The sequence below is a fragment of the Astatotilapia calliptera genome, chromosome 4, assembly GCF_964374335.1.
Source record: "Astatotilapia calliptera chromosome 4, fAstCal68.1, whole genome shotgun sequence".
Taxonomy (NCBI): domain Eukaryota; kingdom Metazoa; phylum Chordata; class Actinopteri; order Cichliformes; family Cichlidae; genus Astatotilapia; species Astatotilapia calliptera.
In genome coordinates, this window is record NC_137425.1 from 22,784,041 (window position 1) to 22,800,015 (window position 15,975).

A 15,975-nucleotide genomic window follows, 5' to 3' on the forward strand; every position below is an offset into this window, starting at 1 on the left:
GCAGCTAAGTAAAAGCATTTAAACCATTTTCACAGCTGCTTATCTAAGGTTTGCACAATATCAGTGTAGCTGTACCTCTTGCAAATCTTCTGTACATATACAAAAAAACCAAACTCATTCACAAAGTTTTTGCAACTTCCTAATGCAAAGTGCCAAATACTTACTTCGTATAAGTGTAGTCTCTCATTTTCAGCTGTTCAAGAAGAATCTTAGTCAGTTTAGCAATAAAACCAAATGTTATCCAAGGCAGACTACTTTATAGACTGCAATAAACGTTTATTATGACTTAGCTTTTTGTTAAAGAGAAGCATGGTAAATGGTAAATGGCCTGTATTTGTATAGCGCTTTTCTAGTCCCTAAGGACCCCAAAGCGCTTTACACAACCTGTCATCCACCCATTCACACACACATTCACACACTGGTGATGGCAAGCTACATTGTAGCCACAGAAGCAGTTTGTAGTGGGCGGGTAAATAATTGCATAACATGTGCTGTGGTGTGACTACTTTTAAATGGGGTGTAACTCTCTAATCCTGAAACCTGGGAGAAATGAATAATGTTTCCATTACTTTAAACAATGCTTTAACATGAGTGCTGCACACAGATCTCAAGCCCACCCAGCACCATAGATGATTTAAACATTCTGCACAGTTTCAAGGGCAGACATCTCAAGGCACATAATTCCTCTTACTACTCTAACAAACTTTTGTGAAAGAATAGGTTGTTCTGAAACAGTCACTGAACTTTTCACAGACAACTCAGTTTGTAATATTTCTTCCCTCCTAGATATTCCACAATCAACTGTAAGCAGCGGAAGCATTTAGGAACCACAGCAACTTGGATAGCAAGCACAGACTACATAAAGTTACAGAGCAGGATTCCCAAGTGTTGAGACACATAATGTGTAAAAGACACAGACGATCTGCTGACTTGGTAACTGCAAAGCGCCAAAGCTCCTCTGGCATTAAAATCAGCACAAAAACCATCCACCTGGAGCATCCATGGCCGAGCAGCTCCTGAAGGTGTCCCAGTGCTTTTGTCCCTCAAGTGTGGGTATTCGGCGACAGTCTGCAAATGCAACACCGAAGAGAGAGAGACTACACAAATATTTGAAAACCTTGGTAACCAACATCCCTTGAGTTTGCTTTTGCTGTAGCAGAACTAGAGGAAAAATTCAATTGTCCAAGCTTCACACTCATGCAGAGGTTTCATTTTGTTGATACTATAAGTTTTCGGTTGCGCAAAAAGAAAAAGAGCCTTACGTTTTTTGGTTTGTTTGTTTGTTTTTTTTGAGCTTTGTTTTTAATCGGGAAAGAAACATTGAATCCCTTCACGCTTAGTCTGCCATCACAGAAATCACTTCACACAAACCTGTGTATATTTGCATTTATTGAAAGTTTTCCTGAAACTCACTTCTTGAACACACCTTTGTGATGTGTGCAGCTTTAGAGTAATCTAAATCCAAAGTATTCATGAAAGAAACCGAAGTATTAGTCATAAAGAATAAAACCCCACAAAGAGCACAATAACGTTTTATTAACAACAATAATAATAACAATAATAATAATGCATCAATTGAATCATGGTGACCTTAACAGTGATATGCAACACTGTCCTTAACAATCTGAAGGCAGATAAAGAAAGAAGAGCTTGAAACATAAAAGTTCACCGTTTTCCATCTGAACCGAAAATACTGATGAAAGGCACAAGTTACAAAGTGCAGCTTCTTTAGCTTTATGTGACCATTAAGGTTTATGGTACTTAAAAACTATGTGAGCAAAACACTGGCCCCAAAACAACATCAGCACAAGGACTGTCCATGCTGTCCAGCACAAACTCAAGATTGAGTACCTGGAAATTTAAATAGGCGGCTCCATGCCCTCTTCCCGACTACTCGGGTATGACTGAAGTAGCGACTGCACTATAAGGTCCATACCGGCCAAATACATCTTTGCCCACCACAGCCGCACACACCCTGTGGCCAGGCTTGTACTTTCTGACCAGCACACACATGGGCAAATTCTAGGCTTTCACCTCACTGAGGATATGCCCTTAACCTTTTCCATAGTTAGGAAGATCCTGCAACAGGGACAAAGAACAGAAAAAAAACAATATCATCAGTGAGTAACTTAAAGTCAAGATTACTAGTAAAGCCTAAGAACTGACTGACTGCTTCCATCAGGTGTAGGGCTCCTCAATTAATCGAATTTTAATCACGATTACGATCTGGGCTTTCAATGATCATTAAAAATGACTGAGCCGATTATTAGCCCCTCCCTCATGCTTTACTCTCACGCTGCTCCGTGTGGCAAATCGAGCGCACCTCTCTGCATTTCGAACATGCATCACAACAATTAAGAGGACCCGAGGGAAGCTCGGAAAGCTAAGCAGAAGTTATTTGGAGAGGAGAGTGACTGCCGTTGGCTGAAAGGAGAGGTAAAAAAAACTTCAGTGGTGTGGAAACATTATGGGTTCGCGGAGTCAGACGTGGATCAAGTAGACACAGTGTGTAAACTTTGCTACAGTGTCGTAGCTGCACCACAGAGCAACACTGCAAAGTTCACTAAACACAGATGTTTACATTTTTCATTTATTTTTTATATTACAAAAATTTGCACTGTTATCAGTATTTGCACACTGTTTTATATTATTTTTTGACAATCTTTGAAGTCATTATTCAATACATTGTTATTGTTAAATAAATATCAAATAATTGAGATCTCAATTTCAGTGAAAATAATCGTGATTATCATTTTTGCCATAATCAAGCAGCCCTAATCAGGTGGTTACAAAAACTGGCAACAGCGTCACAGTGAGATCCTCAAGAAGACCTTTTGTTTTTCATATTGGTCGTAGGGCTGAGAAACTACACGCTCGACACACAGTGATGAGTTCAACACTGCTTCTTACGTGTAACTGTCCATGGGTGGAGCAGATGGGTCTTCCTCCACCACTTTCCAGAGGATAGAGAGGCCGCTGGGGTTTCTGATGAGGGCCAGATTTACTTCAAGTTTCTGAGGGATGCTATACGAGGCCGCTTCCATGTTCAGGACGGAGGGGAAGGGTCTAGAAGGAAGAGGAGGTAACGAGAGTCCGTTCTGAGGAAGGAAGGAAACTTAAGTGAGTGGGTGTGATGTACCTCAAAGAGTGGAGTGAACCAAATGTATTTTCAGCATGGGTGTATTACCTGCTCCGAGTCAGTGTGACTGGGACTCCTCATGGCGACAGAAGAGACACATTCTGTTTTCACCTTTCGATGCTTCGGCTCTTCAAACTCTTCTTCACTGTTTTCTTTTTCTTGCTTAGCTGTGTACTCATGCTGGTTTTACACATGCCAAAATGGAAGATGTCAGTAATGATAAAAAAAATGAAAAGACATTTAAAAGAACTATTTTTTGCTTGCCCAAATAGCCTCCACACATTCATTTGTGGCAAAATAAATAAAATAAAAGAGAGCGCATAGTAAAGCATCCCACCTTAAGCTGAAAAGGCCATTGAGTAGTCAGAACTGGAGGCAGCCGCTCCTCATTTGAATCAGTCGTGGCAGCTGTCATAATTTAATACAGATTATTTAAAATGAGAAGGAGAAGGGAAGAAACAGGAGGAAGTAGGAAAAGGGGGATTTTTGTTATAAAAATTAAAAATGGTTGACTTTTCTTCATTACCTTCATGCGTCCTCTTTACTCCTCTTCTTGTGGTTTCCTGGGCAGAAAGAAAGCCACTAAATTAGAGGTGAAATTATTACAAAGTGTTTTAAAATATAAAGTATTAATATTGACCTCAAATTAAAATTATGCAAAATTTAATTTATGTATTGTTATTATTATTATCGTTATTATTATCATCATCATCATCATCATTATTATTGTTATACACTACCAGTCAAAAGTTTGGACACACCTTCTCATTGTACAGCTTTTATTTTTACTACTTTCTACATTGTAGATACAAACTAAAGACATTAAAATATATATATAGCAAGATATCTGGAATTATTTAGCAAAGAAAAATGGATAAATAATAAGTTTTATATTTTAGATTCCTTTGATTTGTTGTCAGCGCTGCAAACCCTTGGCCTTATCTCAATGAGCTTCCTGATGCAGTCACCTAAAATGGTTTTCACTTCACAGGTGTGTCAGGGTTCATTTGTGGAATTTCTTGCCTTCTTAATGGGGTTGTGCAGAAGTCAGGTTGGTACACAGCTGACTATTTCACAACTGTTAAAATCTATATTAGGGCAAGAACCAATAGGCTAAGAAACGAGAAATGAGAGTCCATCATTACTTTAAGAACTGGAGCTCAGTCAGTTTAAAAAATTGTTTTTTTGCAGTCGCAAAAACCATCACGCCAAACTTTTGACTGGTATTAGCATAGCTTAAAATATTAATATGGGCTACTAATTCAACTGAATTTTTGATCAAAAGATTTAACTGTTTATTAAACACTGACTGAAAAATAAAGAATAAAAAATATGTTTTCTGTTATTTAACAGCAATATCTACTATGATCTTAAATATGTCCCTAACATCTCCATTTATATTACCGTTGTTAAGGGTTCAATATTGAGGAAGGGTACAAGAGGTGATCGAAGAATAACCACACTGATCCAGCCGGGTGAAGTCAAACGATGATTTTAATACACGCGTGGGAAGATCACTACAGACAGCAATTGATCTTCGACTTATTCAAAGCATAAACAGATATTTTATACCATCAGGGCTTAAATTTAATGACGCCCCTTCAACGTCACAGATACATTTTATACATAGATCAGATCAAAACCACAATGACTTTTAACACAGTTTAAAAAGAACATTGTCTCCTATCTTCATAGCAGGTATTTTCCTGTCAACCTTTTGACTTCCAATTCTAGTCACAAGACACTCATCCTGCAAGACACTGTTCCTCTTTTTTGCAGAGATAACAAGACACTGTTCCTCTTTTTTGCAGAGATAACAAGAAACTGTTCCTCTTTTTAGCAGAGACAATTTCACAGTTACAAGCAGACATGGCTAACCTCTCACCTATAAATAAGTCTAACTTAATGTGTGTGTGTGTGTGTGTGTGTGTGTGTGTGTGTGTGTGTGTGTGTGTGTGTGTGTGTGTGTGTGTGTGTGTGTGTGTGTATATGTCACGACCTCACTTAGCCTCTATGTCACCTCTCACCTACTAACGCTCACCGTCAAACAGAGGTCCCAGCCAAATGTGTCACAATGTACTTAAACTAAAGATAGAATATAAACTAAATAAATGTTTTCAACCAACTAATACTACTTAAAACTCAATACAAGAAAATGAACATATAAAAGATAATAGAAATGACCTGATATAAGTGTTTTGTAAGCCTGTATTGCAATTCCTTCTATGTTCTAGTTTCCCTCAGCATGTATCACCTGGACAGTCACGCCAGTGAAGCTTAAGACCCTTAATGAACCGAACATCAACTCAAAATAAGCACAGATATGCAATATGTATAAAATAGTTATAATTGCATCTGAAATACAAGGTTAATATGATAACATTTATGCATAAACATCTTAAGGCCATCTTAAAGCTATCTGTTACCTTGTTAAAGCAATGAAAATACTGCAGATTACATTGTGCTGGTAAAATACTGTTTTCATCCCCACAATTCCCCCTTTCAACCAGAGGTCGATACATACGTCCTTGCTCATTCCTCGGCCCACTCAGCTACTTCCATATCCATCAATGGCATCATGGACATTGGGGCCACCGCCCCAGGGTCCACTGCCTTTGCAATTACCTTTTCTAACAATCTTCGGGCACAAGGAATGAGACAACAACCACAGGTCACCAAAATACCCACTAAAACAGCTAGAGAAAACATAATCGAAAGTGCAAACCCCTTCCACTGTCCGAACACTGAGGTCATCCAGCTCTCCAGCGGGTTGTCAATTCCCGAGTGGTCATGCATGGTCCTAGAGAGACTCTTCAGCCCTTCCAAAGCTCGCGTCACCGAGCCATCTGGAGCGGTGTTATTCGGGATAAAAGTACAACACTGGTCACCGAACATAGCACAAACGCCCCCTTTTTCCACCAACAACATATCAATGGCCATTCTATTTTGCACCCCCACTAATGAGGTCGGACCCATCTGCTCCGCTAACCCTTCCATCCCGTCTCTGGTAAGGTTAGAGAGCCTCAACAAATTATAGTGAACAAAATTAATTCTGTCTACATTTTTGTTCGGGGTCACTGGAAAGAGAGCAGAAATTATTGGAAGATTCTCAAAACCGGCTGCTATTTGATCTACCAGTTTATATTCACTTGGAACTCCCCTGGGGACCCCTATTGAGTCAATCCAGGTCGGCGAGTTCAGCCTAGGGTCATAAGCATGTGTTCCCTCAGTCCCGCTCTTGGACAGGATATGTCTCTTCCGCCTAGCTGCCAATGTGCGTGTGTTGTGTTGTGGAATGGTTTTTACCTGATTTCCAATTAGCATAAGAGGTGCTCCTAATCTCACCATCGCACACGTCCCCACACTTCCCAGAGGAACACGAGCCAAGAGAGTCTTGTGCCCACAGTAATAATAAAGTCCACTTCTAGCCCAAGTCCCAATTAAAGTGGTGGCATCACTTATATTGTTTGTGGTCCTTCCCGTCTGGGTAACAGCACACCAACTTGGGTCGATTTCTCCCACGTTATATGCTACTTTATCTGTGGAGAACTTAAAACATGTATAGTTATCTGTTTTCGGCAAAAATGGTCCTACCTTTGTCCGCTTATCAATTGGGGGAAATAAACTGGACAACACAGTGCAGTTTCCAGTACTCACCGCTTCTCTAGTCATTCGCAACATGCAATCATAGCCCCACTTGTCCTCCGGATGGAGTGGAGTGGGCTCTGTGAACAAATGTGGTCTACCAGAGGCACAAGCAACACAATTAGATACCTCTTGTTCCCTAGCATTTAGAGCCACCCAGTCCAGCCAGAGATTACTGTCACTGAACCAAGTGGCGCACTCAATTAAATCTTGGGGTTTCAGTCTAGTATAGTCCACTGCCAGGACTCGTCTATCCTTTGGTTCCTTTTCCTCTGGTACCACATATGACGACCCGTTTCCCCTTTTTCCTGTAAAATTTGCAACAGAATTTATTGGGTTGTTAATCATGTGTATCTCCTTTTCTTCTCTAACTGGCTCTACGGGATTTACGGGATTGGCCTTTTCAAGAAAATTAACTTTAATCAACCCCTTCGGATCAGTTCCCACAGTCTCCACACCCAGAACTAAATACACAGAGTTTTTACGCCGCCAGTTGCCCAGCGACATAGTCAAAGGATTCTTAGATGGACTATAATCTCTTTGAAGTTTTAGCACGTTCTCTGATCCTTGTTCTGACGCTCCCCAATTTTCCCCAGTGTAGCCCTTTACCTGATTCCAGTTCCGACACCAGTTTGCAAAGGGCTGACTTCCTCTTTCACAATGTGTACTCACTGCATAATCCCAGCAAACCCACACATTATATCCTCTCCAACTACTATCTGCTCCTTTACACTTAAAAACATCGCATAAATCAAATGTGAATGAAGTTGTAGACCCATTAACATAGTTCAACTCTACCCACCATATGTACTGAGGCACTCATCCCTTTTACCCGAGACCTCGCGCTTTGATCTCCTCTTTAGCCCTGTTTCAATAAACGGTTTCTCTTTTGGTGCTGGACTGAACTGGCCTCTGTGTTCAGACAGTTCGCGTTGGCTTTTCTGCAAAATATAGACAAGCAAACATAGGGCCATTATTAATATCATCACAGACATCAAACAATCACAAGCAACATTTTAATCAGTACTCTCTCCTCACGAGTCTCCGGTTCACGGGGTGGCATTTTGTGATGTGTATTTTGTACTTAGCATAAATTTTGAAGCTTTGTTTCTGTTTTCCTCTTTTTCCTTTTTCTCTTTTTATTTAAACCACCCCTTTTCAAACTCTCAGTTTGTTACCACTCCTTTCTGTAGACGCGGCGATTTCTTCCTAGGCTGCTCTTCTTTCTTCGGCCTTCCAGGTTGACTACTGGTTGGCCCGTTGCACAGGTGAGAGGGTTTATTCTGCCTCTGTTTGTTGACACCTGTGTTTTTTGAAGACGAGTTTTCCTCTACCAAGCTCTCGTGTGCGGGTGGACACTGCGACCAGTGGTACCAGGTGTCGCCTTTCCCTTTCAGCTGGACTGCTGTGGCCGTCCGGGCAGTCACCTCATACGGACCAGTCCAACGGGGCTCCTTCCACTTTCGCTTAATGACCTTCAGCCACACTGCCTTTGCGTCCGGGACCTCTCCGTTCCCCGTGGGTCTCTCACAAGTGACCTGTTTTGTAAAGCTGGACACAAGAGCTTTCAACTCATTAAAATATTCTGCATGAGACCTGTTGCTTGTCCTGGGCTGCTCCACCGGGACCACTGTCCAGGGTGCTGGAAACTGTCTCCCAGTCAGCAGCTCGTAAGGTGTGAAACCTGTGGATTGGTTAACAGAACATCTTATGGTCATCAAAGCGATGGGCAGGGCTGCGACCCAATTTAGCCCTGTTTGCGCGCAGATTTTAGCCAACTTGTTTTTCAAATTTAGGTTCATTCTCTCTACTTTCCCCTGAGATTGGGGATGATAAACTGTCCCAAACTTACGTTGCGTAGCGTAGGCCCCGCTAGCTGTTCCCCGGCAGGTCCCAAGCAGCTGGGGAAACAGGGAGGCTGGGTCACGGCGAGGAGGAAGCATAGTCCTAAACAGAAGCCCCAGGTACACCACCAACCCGTTCATGTGTCTAACCGTTTTTCCCCACTCGGCGACACACCCGCCGGGGGTCAAACTCTGGTAATTGGCGATTCTGTTCTCAGACATGTGAAGCTAGAGACACCGGCAACCATAGTCAATTGTCTTCCAGGGGCCAGAGCAGGCGACATTGAAGGAAATTTAAAACTGCTGGCTAAGGGTAAACGTAAATTCAGTAAAATCATAATTCACGTCGGCAGTAATGACACCCGGTTACGCCAATCGGAGGTCACTAAAATCAATATTGAATCGGTGTGCAACTTTGCCAAAACAATGTCGGACTCTGTAGTTTTCTCTGGTCCCCTCCCCAATCAGACCAGGAGTGACATGTTTAGCCGCATGTTCTCCTTAAATTGCTGGCTGTCTGAGTGGTGTCCCAGAAACGATGTGTGCTTCATAGATAATTGGCAAACCTTCTGGAGGAAACCTGGTCTTGTTAGGAGAGACGGCATCCATCCCACTTTGGATGGAGCAGCTCTCATTTCTAGAAATATGGACAAATTTATTAAACCCCCCAAAATATGACTATCCAGAGTTGGGACCAGGAAGCAGAGTTGCAGTCTTACACGCCTCTCTGCAGCTTCTCTCCTCCTGCTACCCCCCCCAAAAACCCATCTCCATAGAGACTGTGTCAGCTTCCAAAAAGACAAAAAACAAACTAAAAACCAGCAACAAACAACTTAAACATAAACAATTACAAAGAAAGAACAATACAGTATCCACATCTGAACCAAAGAGTAAAACAGTGAAATGTGGATTATTAAATATTAGGTCTCTCTCCTCCAAGTCTCTGTTAGTACATGACTTAATAATTGATCAACAAATCGATTTACTCTGCCTTACAGAAACCTGGTTGCAGCAGGTTGATTATGTTAGTTTAAATGAATCAACACCCCCGAGTCATTCTAACTACCAGAAATCTCGAAGCACAGGCCGAGGGGGCGGTGTGGCAGCAATTTTTCACACCAGCCTATTAATTAATGAAAGACCAAGACAGACTTTTAATTCATTTGAAAGCCTGATGCTTAACATTGTCCACCCCAGCTGTAAAACTCAGAAACCAGTCTTACTTGTTATCATCTATCGTCCACCTGGGCCTTACACAGAGTTTCTGTCTGATTTCTCAGACTTTTTATCTGATTTAGTTCTGAGCTCAGATAAAATAATTATTGTGGGTGATTTTAACATCCATGTAGATGCTAAAAATGACAGCCTCAACATGGCATTTAATCTGTTATTAGACTCAATTGGCTTCTCTCAAAATGTAAAGGAACCCACCCACCACTTTAATGACACACTAGATCTTGTTTTAACACATGGCATAGAACCTGAACATTGAACAGTGTCTCCTGAAAACCCTCTCCTGTCTGATCATTTCCTGATAACATTTACTTTTACAATAATTGATTACACAGCGGTGAAGAGTAGACTTTATCAAAGTAGATGTCTTTCTGAAAGCGCTGTAACTAAGTTTAAGAATATAATCCACCCACTGTTATCATCTCCAATGCCCTGTACCAACATAGAGCAGAGCAGCTATCTGAACGCTACCCCAACAGAGGTCGATTTTCTTGTTAATAATTTCACCTCCTCACTACGTACGACTCTGGATACTGTAGCTCCTGTGAAAACTAAGGCCTCAAATCAGAAGTACCTGACTCCGTGGTATAATTCTCAAACACGTACCCTAAAGCAGATGACTCGTAATCTGGAGAGGAAATGGCGTGTCACAAATCTAGAGGATCATCATTTAGCCTGGAGAAATAGTTTGCTGCTTTATAAGAAAGCCCTCCGCAAAGCCAGAACATCTTACTATTCATCACTGATTGAAGAAAATAAGAACAACCCCAGGTTTCTCTTCAGCACTGTAGCCAGGCTGACAAAAAGTCAGAGCTCTTTTGAGCCAACCATCCCTTTAACGTTAACTAGTAATGACTTCATGAACTTCTTCACAAATAAAATTTTTATCATTAGAGAAAAAATTACCAATAATCATCCCACAGATGTAATATTATCTACAGTTACTCTTAGTACCATTGATGTTAAGTTAGACTCTTTTTCTCCAATTGATCTTTCTGAGTTAACTTCAATAATTACTTCCTCCAAACCATCAATGTGTCTTTTAGACCCCATTCCTACAAAACTGCTCAAAGAAGTCCTGCCATTAATTAATTCTTCGATCTTAAATATGATCAACCTATCTCTAATAATCGGCTATGTACCACAGGCCTTCAAGCTGGCTGTAGTTAAACCTTTACTCAAAAAGCCATCTCTAGACCCAGCAGTCTTAGCTAATTATAGGCCAATCTCCAACCTTCCTTTCATATCAAAAATCCTTGAAAGAGTAGTTGTCAAACAGCTAACAGATCACCTGCAGAGGAATGGTTTATTTGAAGAGTTTCAGTCAGGTTTCAGAGCTCAGCACAGCACAGAAACAGCTTTAGTGAAGGTTACAAATGATCTTCTTATGGCCTCTGACAGTGGACTCATCTCTGTGCTTGTCCTGCTAGACCTCAGTGCAGCGTTCGATACTGTTGACCATAATATCCTATTAGAGCGATTAGAACATGCTGTAGGTATTACAGGTACCGCGCTGCAGTGGTTTGTATCATATCTATCTAATAGACTCCAATTTGTGCATGTAAATGGAGAGTCCTCTTCACACACTGAGGTTAATTATGGAGTTCCACAGGGTTCAGTGCTAGGACCAATTCTGTTTACATTATACATGCTTCCCTTAGGCAGCATCATTAGAAGACATAGCATACATTTTCACTGCTATGCAGATGACACCCAGCTCTATCTGTCCATGAAGCCAGATAACACACACCAATTAGTTAAACTGCAGGAATGTCTTAAAGACATAAAGACCTGGATGGCCGCTAATTTTCTGCTTCTTAATTCAGATAAAACTGAGGTTATTGTACTCGGCCCTGAAAATCTTAGAAATATGGTATCTAACCAGATTCTTACTCTGGATGGCATTAGGAACCTTGGAGTCATTTTTGACCAGGACATTTCCTTCAACGCACATATTAAACAAATATGTAAGACTGCTTTCTTCCATTTGCGCAACATCTCTAAAATTAGAAATATCCTGTCTCAGAGTGACGCTGAAAAACTAGTTCATGCATTTATTACTTCCAGGCTGGACTACTGTAATTCATTATTATCAGGATGTCCAAAAAACTCGCTGAAAAGCCTTCAACTAATCCAAAATGCTGCAGCAAGAGTCCTGACAGGGACTAGAAAGAGAGAGCATATTTCTCCTGTTTTGGCTTCCCTTCATTGGCTTCCTGTTAAATCCAGAATTGAATTCAAAATCCTGCTCCTCACATACAAGGTCTTAAATAATCAGGCCCCATCTTATCTTAATGACCTTGTAGTACCATATCACCCTATTAGAGCGCTTCGCTCTTGCTCTGCAGGCCTACTTGTTGTTCCTAGAGTATTTAAAAGTAGAATGGGAGGGAGAGCCTTCAGTTTTCAGGCCCCTCTTCTGTGGAACCAGCTTCCAGTTTGGATTCGGGAGACAGACACTATCTCTACTTTCAAGATTAGGCTTAAAACTTTCCTTTTTGCTAAAGCATATAGTTAGGGCTGGACCAGGTGACCCTGAATCCTCCCTTAGGTATGCTGCAATAGATGTAGGCTGCCGGGGGATTCCCATGATGCATTGAGCTTTTCCTTTCCAGCCACCTTTCTCACTCACTATGTATTAACAGACCTCTCTGCATTGAATCATATCTGTTATTAACCTCTGTCTCTCTTCCACAGCATGTCTTTATCCTGTCTTCCTTCTCTCACCCCAACCGGTCGCAGCAGATGGCCGCCCCTCCCTGAGCCTGGTTCTGCCGGAGGTTTCTTCCTGTTAAAGGGGAGTTTTTCCTTCCCACTGTCGCCAAAGTGCTTGCTCATAGGTCATATGATTGTTGGGTTTTTCTCTGTATCTATGAAGCGCCTTGAGGCGACTTTTGTTGTGATTTGGCGCTATATAAATAAAATTGAATTGAATTGAATTGAATTGAATTATGTTGCACTCCCAACATCTTCTCTACCTCTTGCAAATCTTTGTTCTTAAAGTGAGTGCCATTGTCCGATCTAATTCTCTTGGGAAACCCGTGCCTTGGAATGTAATGATTGATTAAGCACTTAATCACACTTTTCGCGTCTTCACGTTTGGTCGCCCATGCTTCGGGCCATCCGGTCAGAGCATCCATACACACCAACAAGCTAAACTGTCAAGAAGTGTCTCCATACTGAGTAAAGTTAAATATTTTTTGCCTTCCAAATCACTCCGGGTACTTTACTGTTCACTTATATTGCCATATTTGGAATACTGTGCGGAAATTTGGGGAAACACATATAAAACGTCACTTCAACCAATATGTAAAATTTTAAAAAAAGCAATCAGGATGATTAGTAAAGCTGGATATAGAGACCATACTAACACCATGTTTTTGAAATTAAAAATATTGAAGTTTATGGATCTTATAAAATACAAAACGGCAAAAATTATGTATAAAGCTAGATATAATATGTTACCAGGAAATATACAGAGGATGTTCTATGACAGAGAAGGAGACTATGAACTAAGGGGTAAGTTAAATCTGAAGATCCTTAAAGCACGGTCAAATGTTAAAACTTTTTGTGTAACTATTTATGGAGTAAAACTGTGGAATAGCTTTACTGCAGAATTACCTACTGAGCCTGTCTGACTTCTTCCATGCTGTTAGTGCTGGCTTCCTCTTCTGCGGTTACCTGCACCATTTGTCTCTGTCCTTTGTAGCCTGCTGCTTCCTTTGCGGCTTCATCAGCTTTCTGATTTCCTTTCGCCACCATACTGTTTGCTTGTGAGTGGCCTTTGCATTTTATGATACTCACCTCGTCTGGATCCTCCAGGGCCTTTTCCAGTTCCTCCATTTCCTTCTTGTGACAGATTGGTGCATTAGTAGCCGTTCTGAACCCGGCTCTCTTCCACTGAGCCAGTTCCACATGAGCTGCTCCAAACGCATATGCTGAGTCAGTGTAGATGTTCACTCTCATGTTCTTGGCCAACCTCAGGGCTAGAGTTAGGGCTATCACTTCAGCTCTCTGGGCCGACTGTTGTCCCTCAATTTTTCCTGCTTCTTTCACCTGAAACTCAGTTCCTACTCTACAGACTACAGCATAACCGGCTTTCAGTCCTTCTTCATCTCTGTGGCAGCATCCATCTGTGAACCAGTCCTCAGCCCCCAGTATGGGCTCTCCCTTTAGATCTTCCCTGATTTTCTCTTCAGCTTGGGCTTTCTTAACACAGTCATGTGGTTCTCCTGACCCCATTAAATCTGCCATATTGATTCCTTCATGTGTGAATGTCAAATTTGGCGCATCTAAGATTTTGCTCAATCTCTGTTGCGTCAGTGGGGTCATTGTGAATGCCTGTGAGTTTACATATGCCACTACACTGTGTGTGGTAAGCACTTTCAGTGGGTGTTCCCTCACTATGTGTGCTGTTTTCTGAATTATTTTTGCTACTCCTGCTGCATGTTGTGTGCATGTGGGATGCCTTGCTTCCGTTGGATTTAATCTTATACTGACATACATAAGCACATCTCTACCTCCCCCTTTTTCTGAAACAATGCACCATTTACAACTCCATTTGTTTCTGAAACATCAAGGTAAAACGCCTCATCGTAGTTAGGTATGGCCAGATCTGTGGCTCTTGACAAATCTTGTTTTAATGAAATGAACGCTGTCTCTGTGCCCGGCGTCCAAGGCAATTAAGTCTTAAGATTTCGAACGCCGACTTTCTTGATCAGGTCCCTTAAAGGGGCGGTTTTGCCAGCACAGTTCGGGATGAACTGCCTGCTGTAACCTGTCAAGCCAAGAAAAGAAAGCAACTCCTTCACAGTTCTTGGTTTTGGATGTGTCAGAATTTGATCTCTGTGTGTGTGTTCATTAATCCCACTGATTTGTGTGCGATCACCCGGCCCAGAAATGTTACCTCTGGTCGAACCAACTGCAGTTTTTCTTTACTTACTTTGAAGCCACACTCCGCCAATCTGTTCAACACCACGAGCGATGCTGCCGTACAGGCCGCTGCTGACGGGGCTGCAATAAGAAGATCATCAACATACAACAGTGTACAACCCTCCGGCAGTTGACATGGGGACAGTGCCTCTTTCAACACCTGATTGAAAATGCCTGGTGAGAGTGCAAAGCCTTGTGGCAGGCGTGTGTACCTGAATTTCTGGCCTCTGTATGTGAATGAGAAAATGTCTCTAAGTGACTCATGCAGTGGGAGACAAAAGAATGCATTTGCTAGGTCAATACAGGTGAACCACTTTTGGTCCCAGGTAATTTCCGTCAGAGCTGTGTATGGATTTGGTGCAGGTGCAATGTCAGTCCTCAGAATGGCATTAATCGCTCTCAAATCATGTGCCATACGGTTCTTCCCTGTCCCATGTTTTTCCACTGGCAAAATAGGTGTGTTCCAAAATGAACATGAGGGCTCAAGCACTCCTGCCTTCCACAGCCCTTCAATGGTTTCAGCTATGCCTTCCTCTGCTTCACTTTTGTGCTTGTATTGTGGTCTGTTAATTGGTGTGTCAGATTTCATCTGGAACAGGACAGGCGAACAGTTAGCCAAACCCACATCCAAGTGTCAGGCAATTTTGAGAGCTCAGCTACTGCATCAGGATGATCCGTTCTTTCCCTGCCATGTATTCTGGAAATTTTTTTATGTTCTAAGATCACTGCATCGTTGGACAAACAAGTTATGCGATATATTTTACATTTTGGTGCATACCAGACATTTGGAATTTGGGTGCTTTGCCAGCACGCGTTGTCCAGTGCCCGCTTGACCATCGGTCCCAGATCTCTTGCCTCATGACCTTCGTGAACCGCCAATGTAATGTGAGGGGCTGAATCCTCTCCCACATTGTACCAAGGCAGTTGTTCATCTGTAAATTTCACAGCCGCGGCCACACCTTCTGGTCCAACATAAATGTTATGTGTTCGCACATTCCAAGTCTAACCTTCAAGATCAGACTGGAACTGTTCCCGATAGGTGTCGTTATCTTCCCTATCATAAAAGAGAGTGACGTGGAAAAGATCTCGTGGCGGGGAATAGACGGCCAGGCTCATTATCCAGGGTCTCCACCGCTGATAATGTCTCAGAATGCCTTCTTCCACTAGCCTCCCCCAGTAGAT

The 15,975-nt window shown here is 41.9% G+C and overlaps 1 protein-coding gene across 1 annotated transcript; it reads right to left on the reverse strand.

Moving 5' to 3' along the window:
* Nucleotides 1–1,516: 1,516 nt before the first annotated feature.
* Nucleotides 1,517–4,485, reverse strand: LOC145428576 (activating transcription factor 7-interacting protein 2-like). The gene is made up of 5 exons (XM_080300960.1): nucleotides 3,666–4,485; nucleotides 3,477–3,547; nucleotides 3,188–3,319; nucleotides 2,911–3,098; nucleotides 1,517–2,079 (listed from the first exon to the last, which is right to left on the reverse strand). The coding sequence occupies exons 3-5, from the start codon at nucleotides 3,218–3,220 to the stop codon at nucleotides 2,031–2,033; spliced, it is 270 nt and encodes an 89-aa protein (XP_080157086.1). The 5' UTR covers nucleotides 3,221–3,319; nucleotides 3,477–3,547; nucleotides 3,666–4,485; the 3' UTR covers nucleotides 1,517–2,030.
* Nucleotides 4,486–15,975: the final 11,490 nt, after the last annotated feature.

Excerpts from the sequence above, each read along its gene's own strand:
- LOC145428576 (XM_080300960.1), bottom strand. The coding sequence starts at position 3,220 with ATGAGGAGTCCCAGTCACACTGACTCGGAGCAG. Across the intron at positions 3,099-3,187 it reads GTCACACTGACTCGGAGCAG|AACGGACTCTCGTTACCTCC; the intron begins GTAATACACCCA and ends TTCCTTCCTCAG. Across the intron at positions 2,080-2,910 it reads CCACCCATGGACAGTTACAC|GATCTTCCTAACTATGGAAA; the intron begins GTAAGAAGCAGT and ends TCCCTGTTGCAG.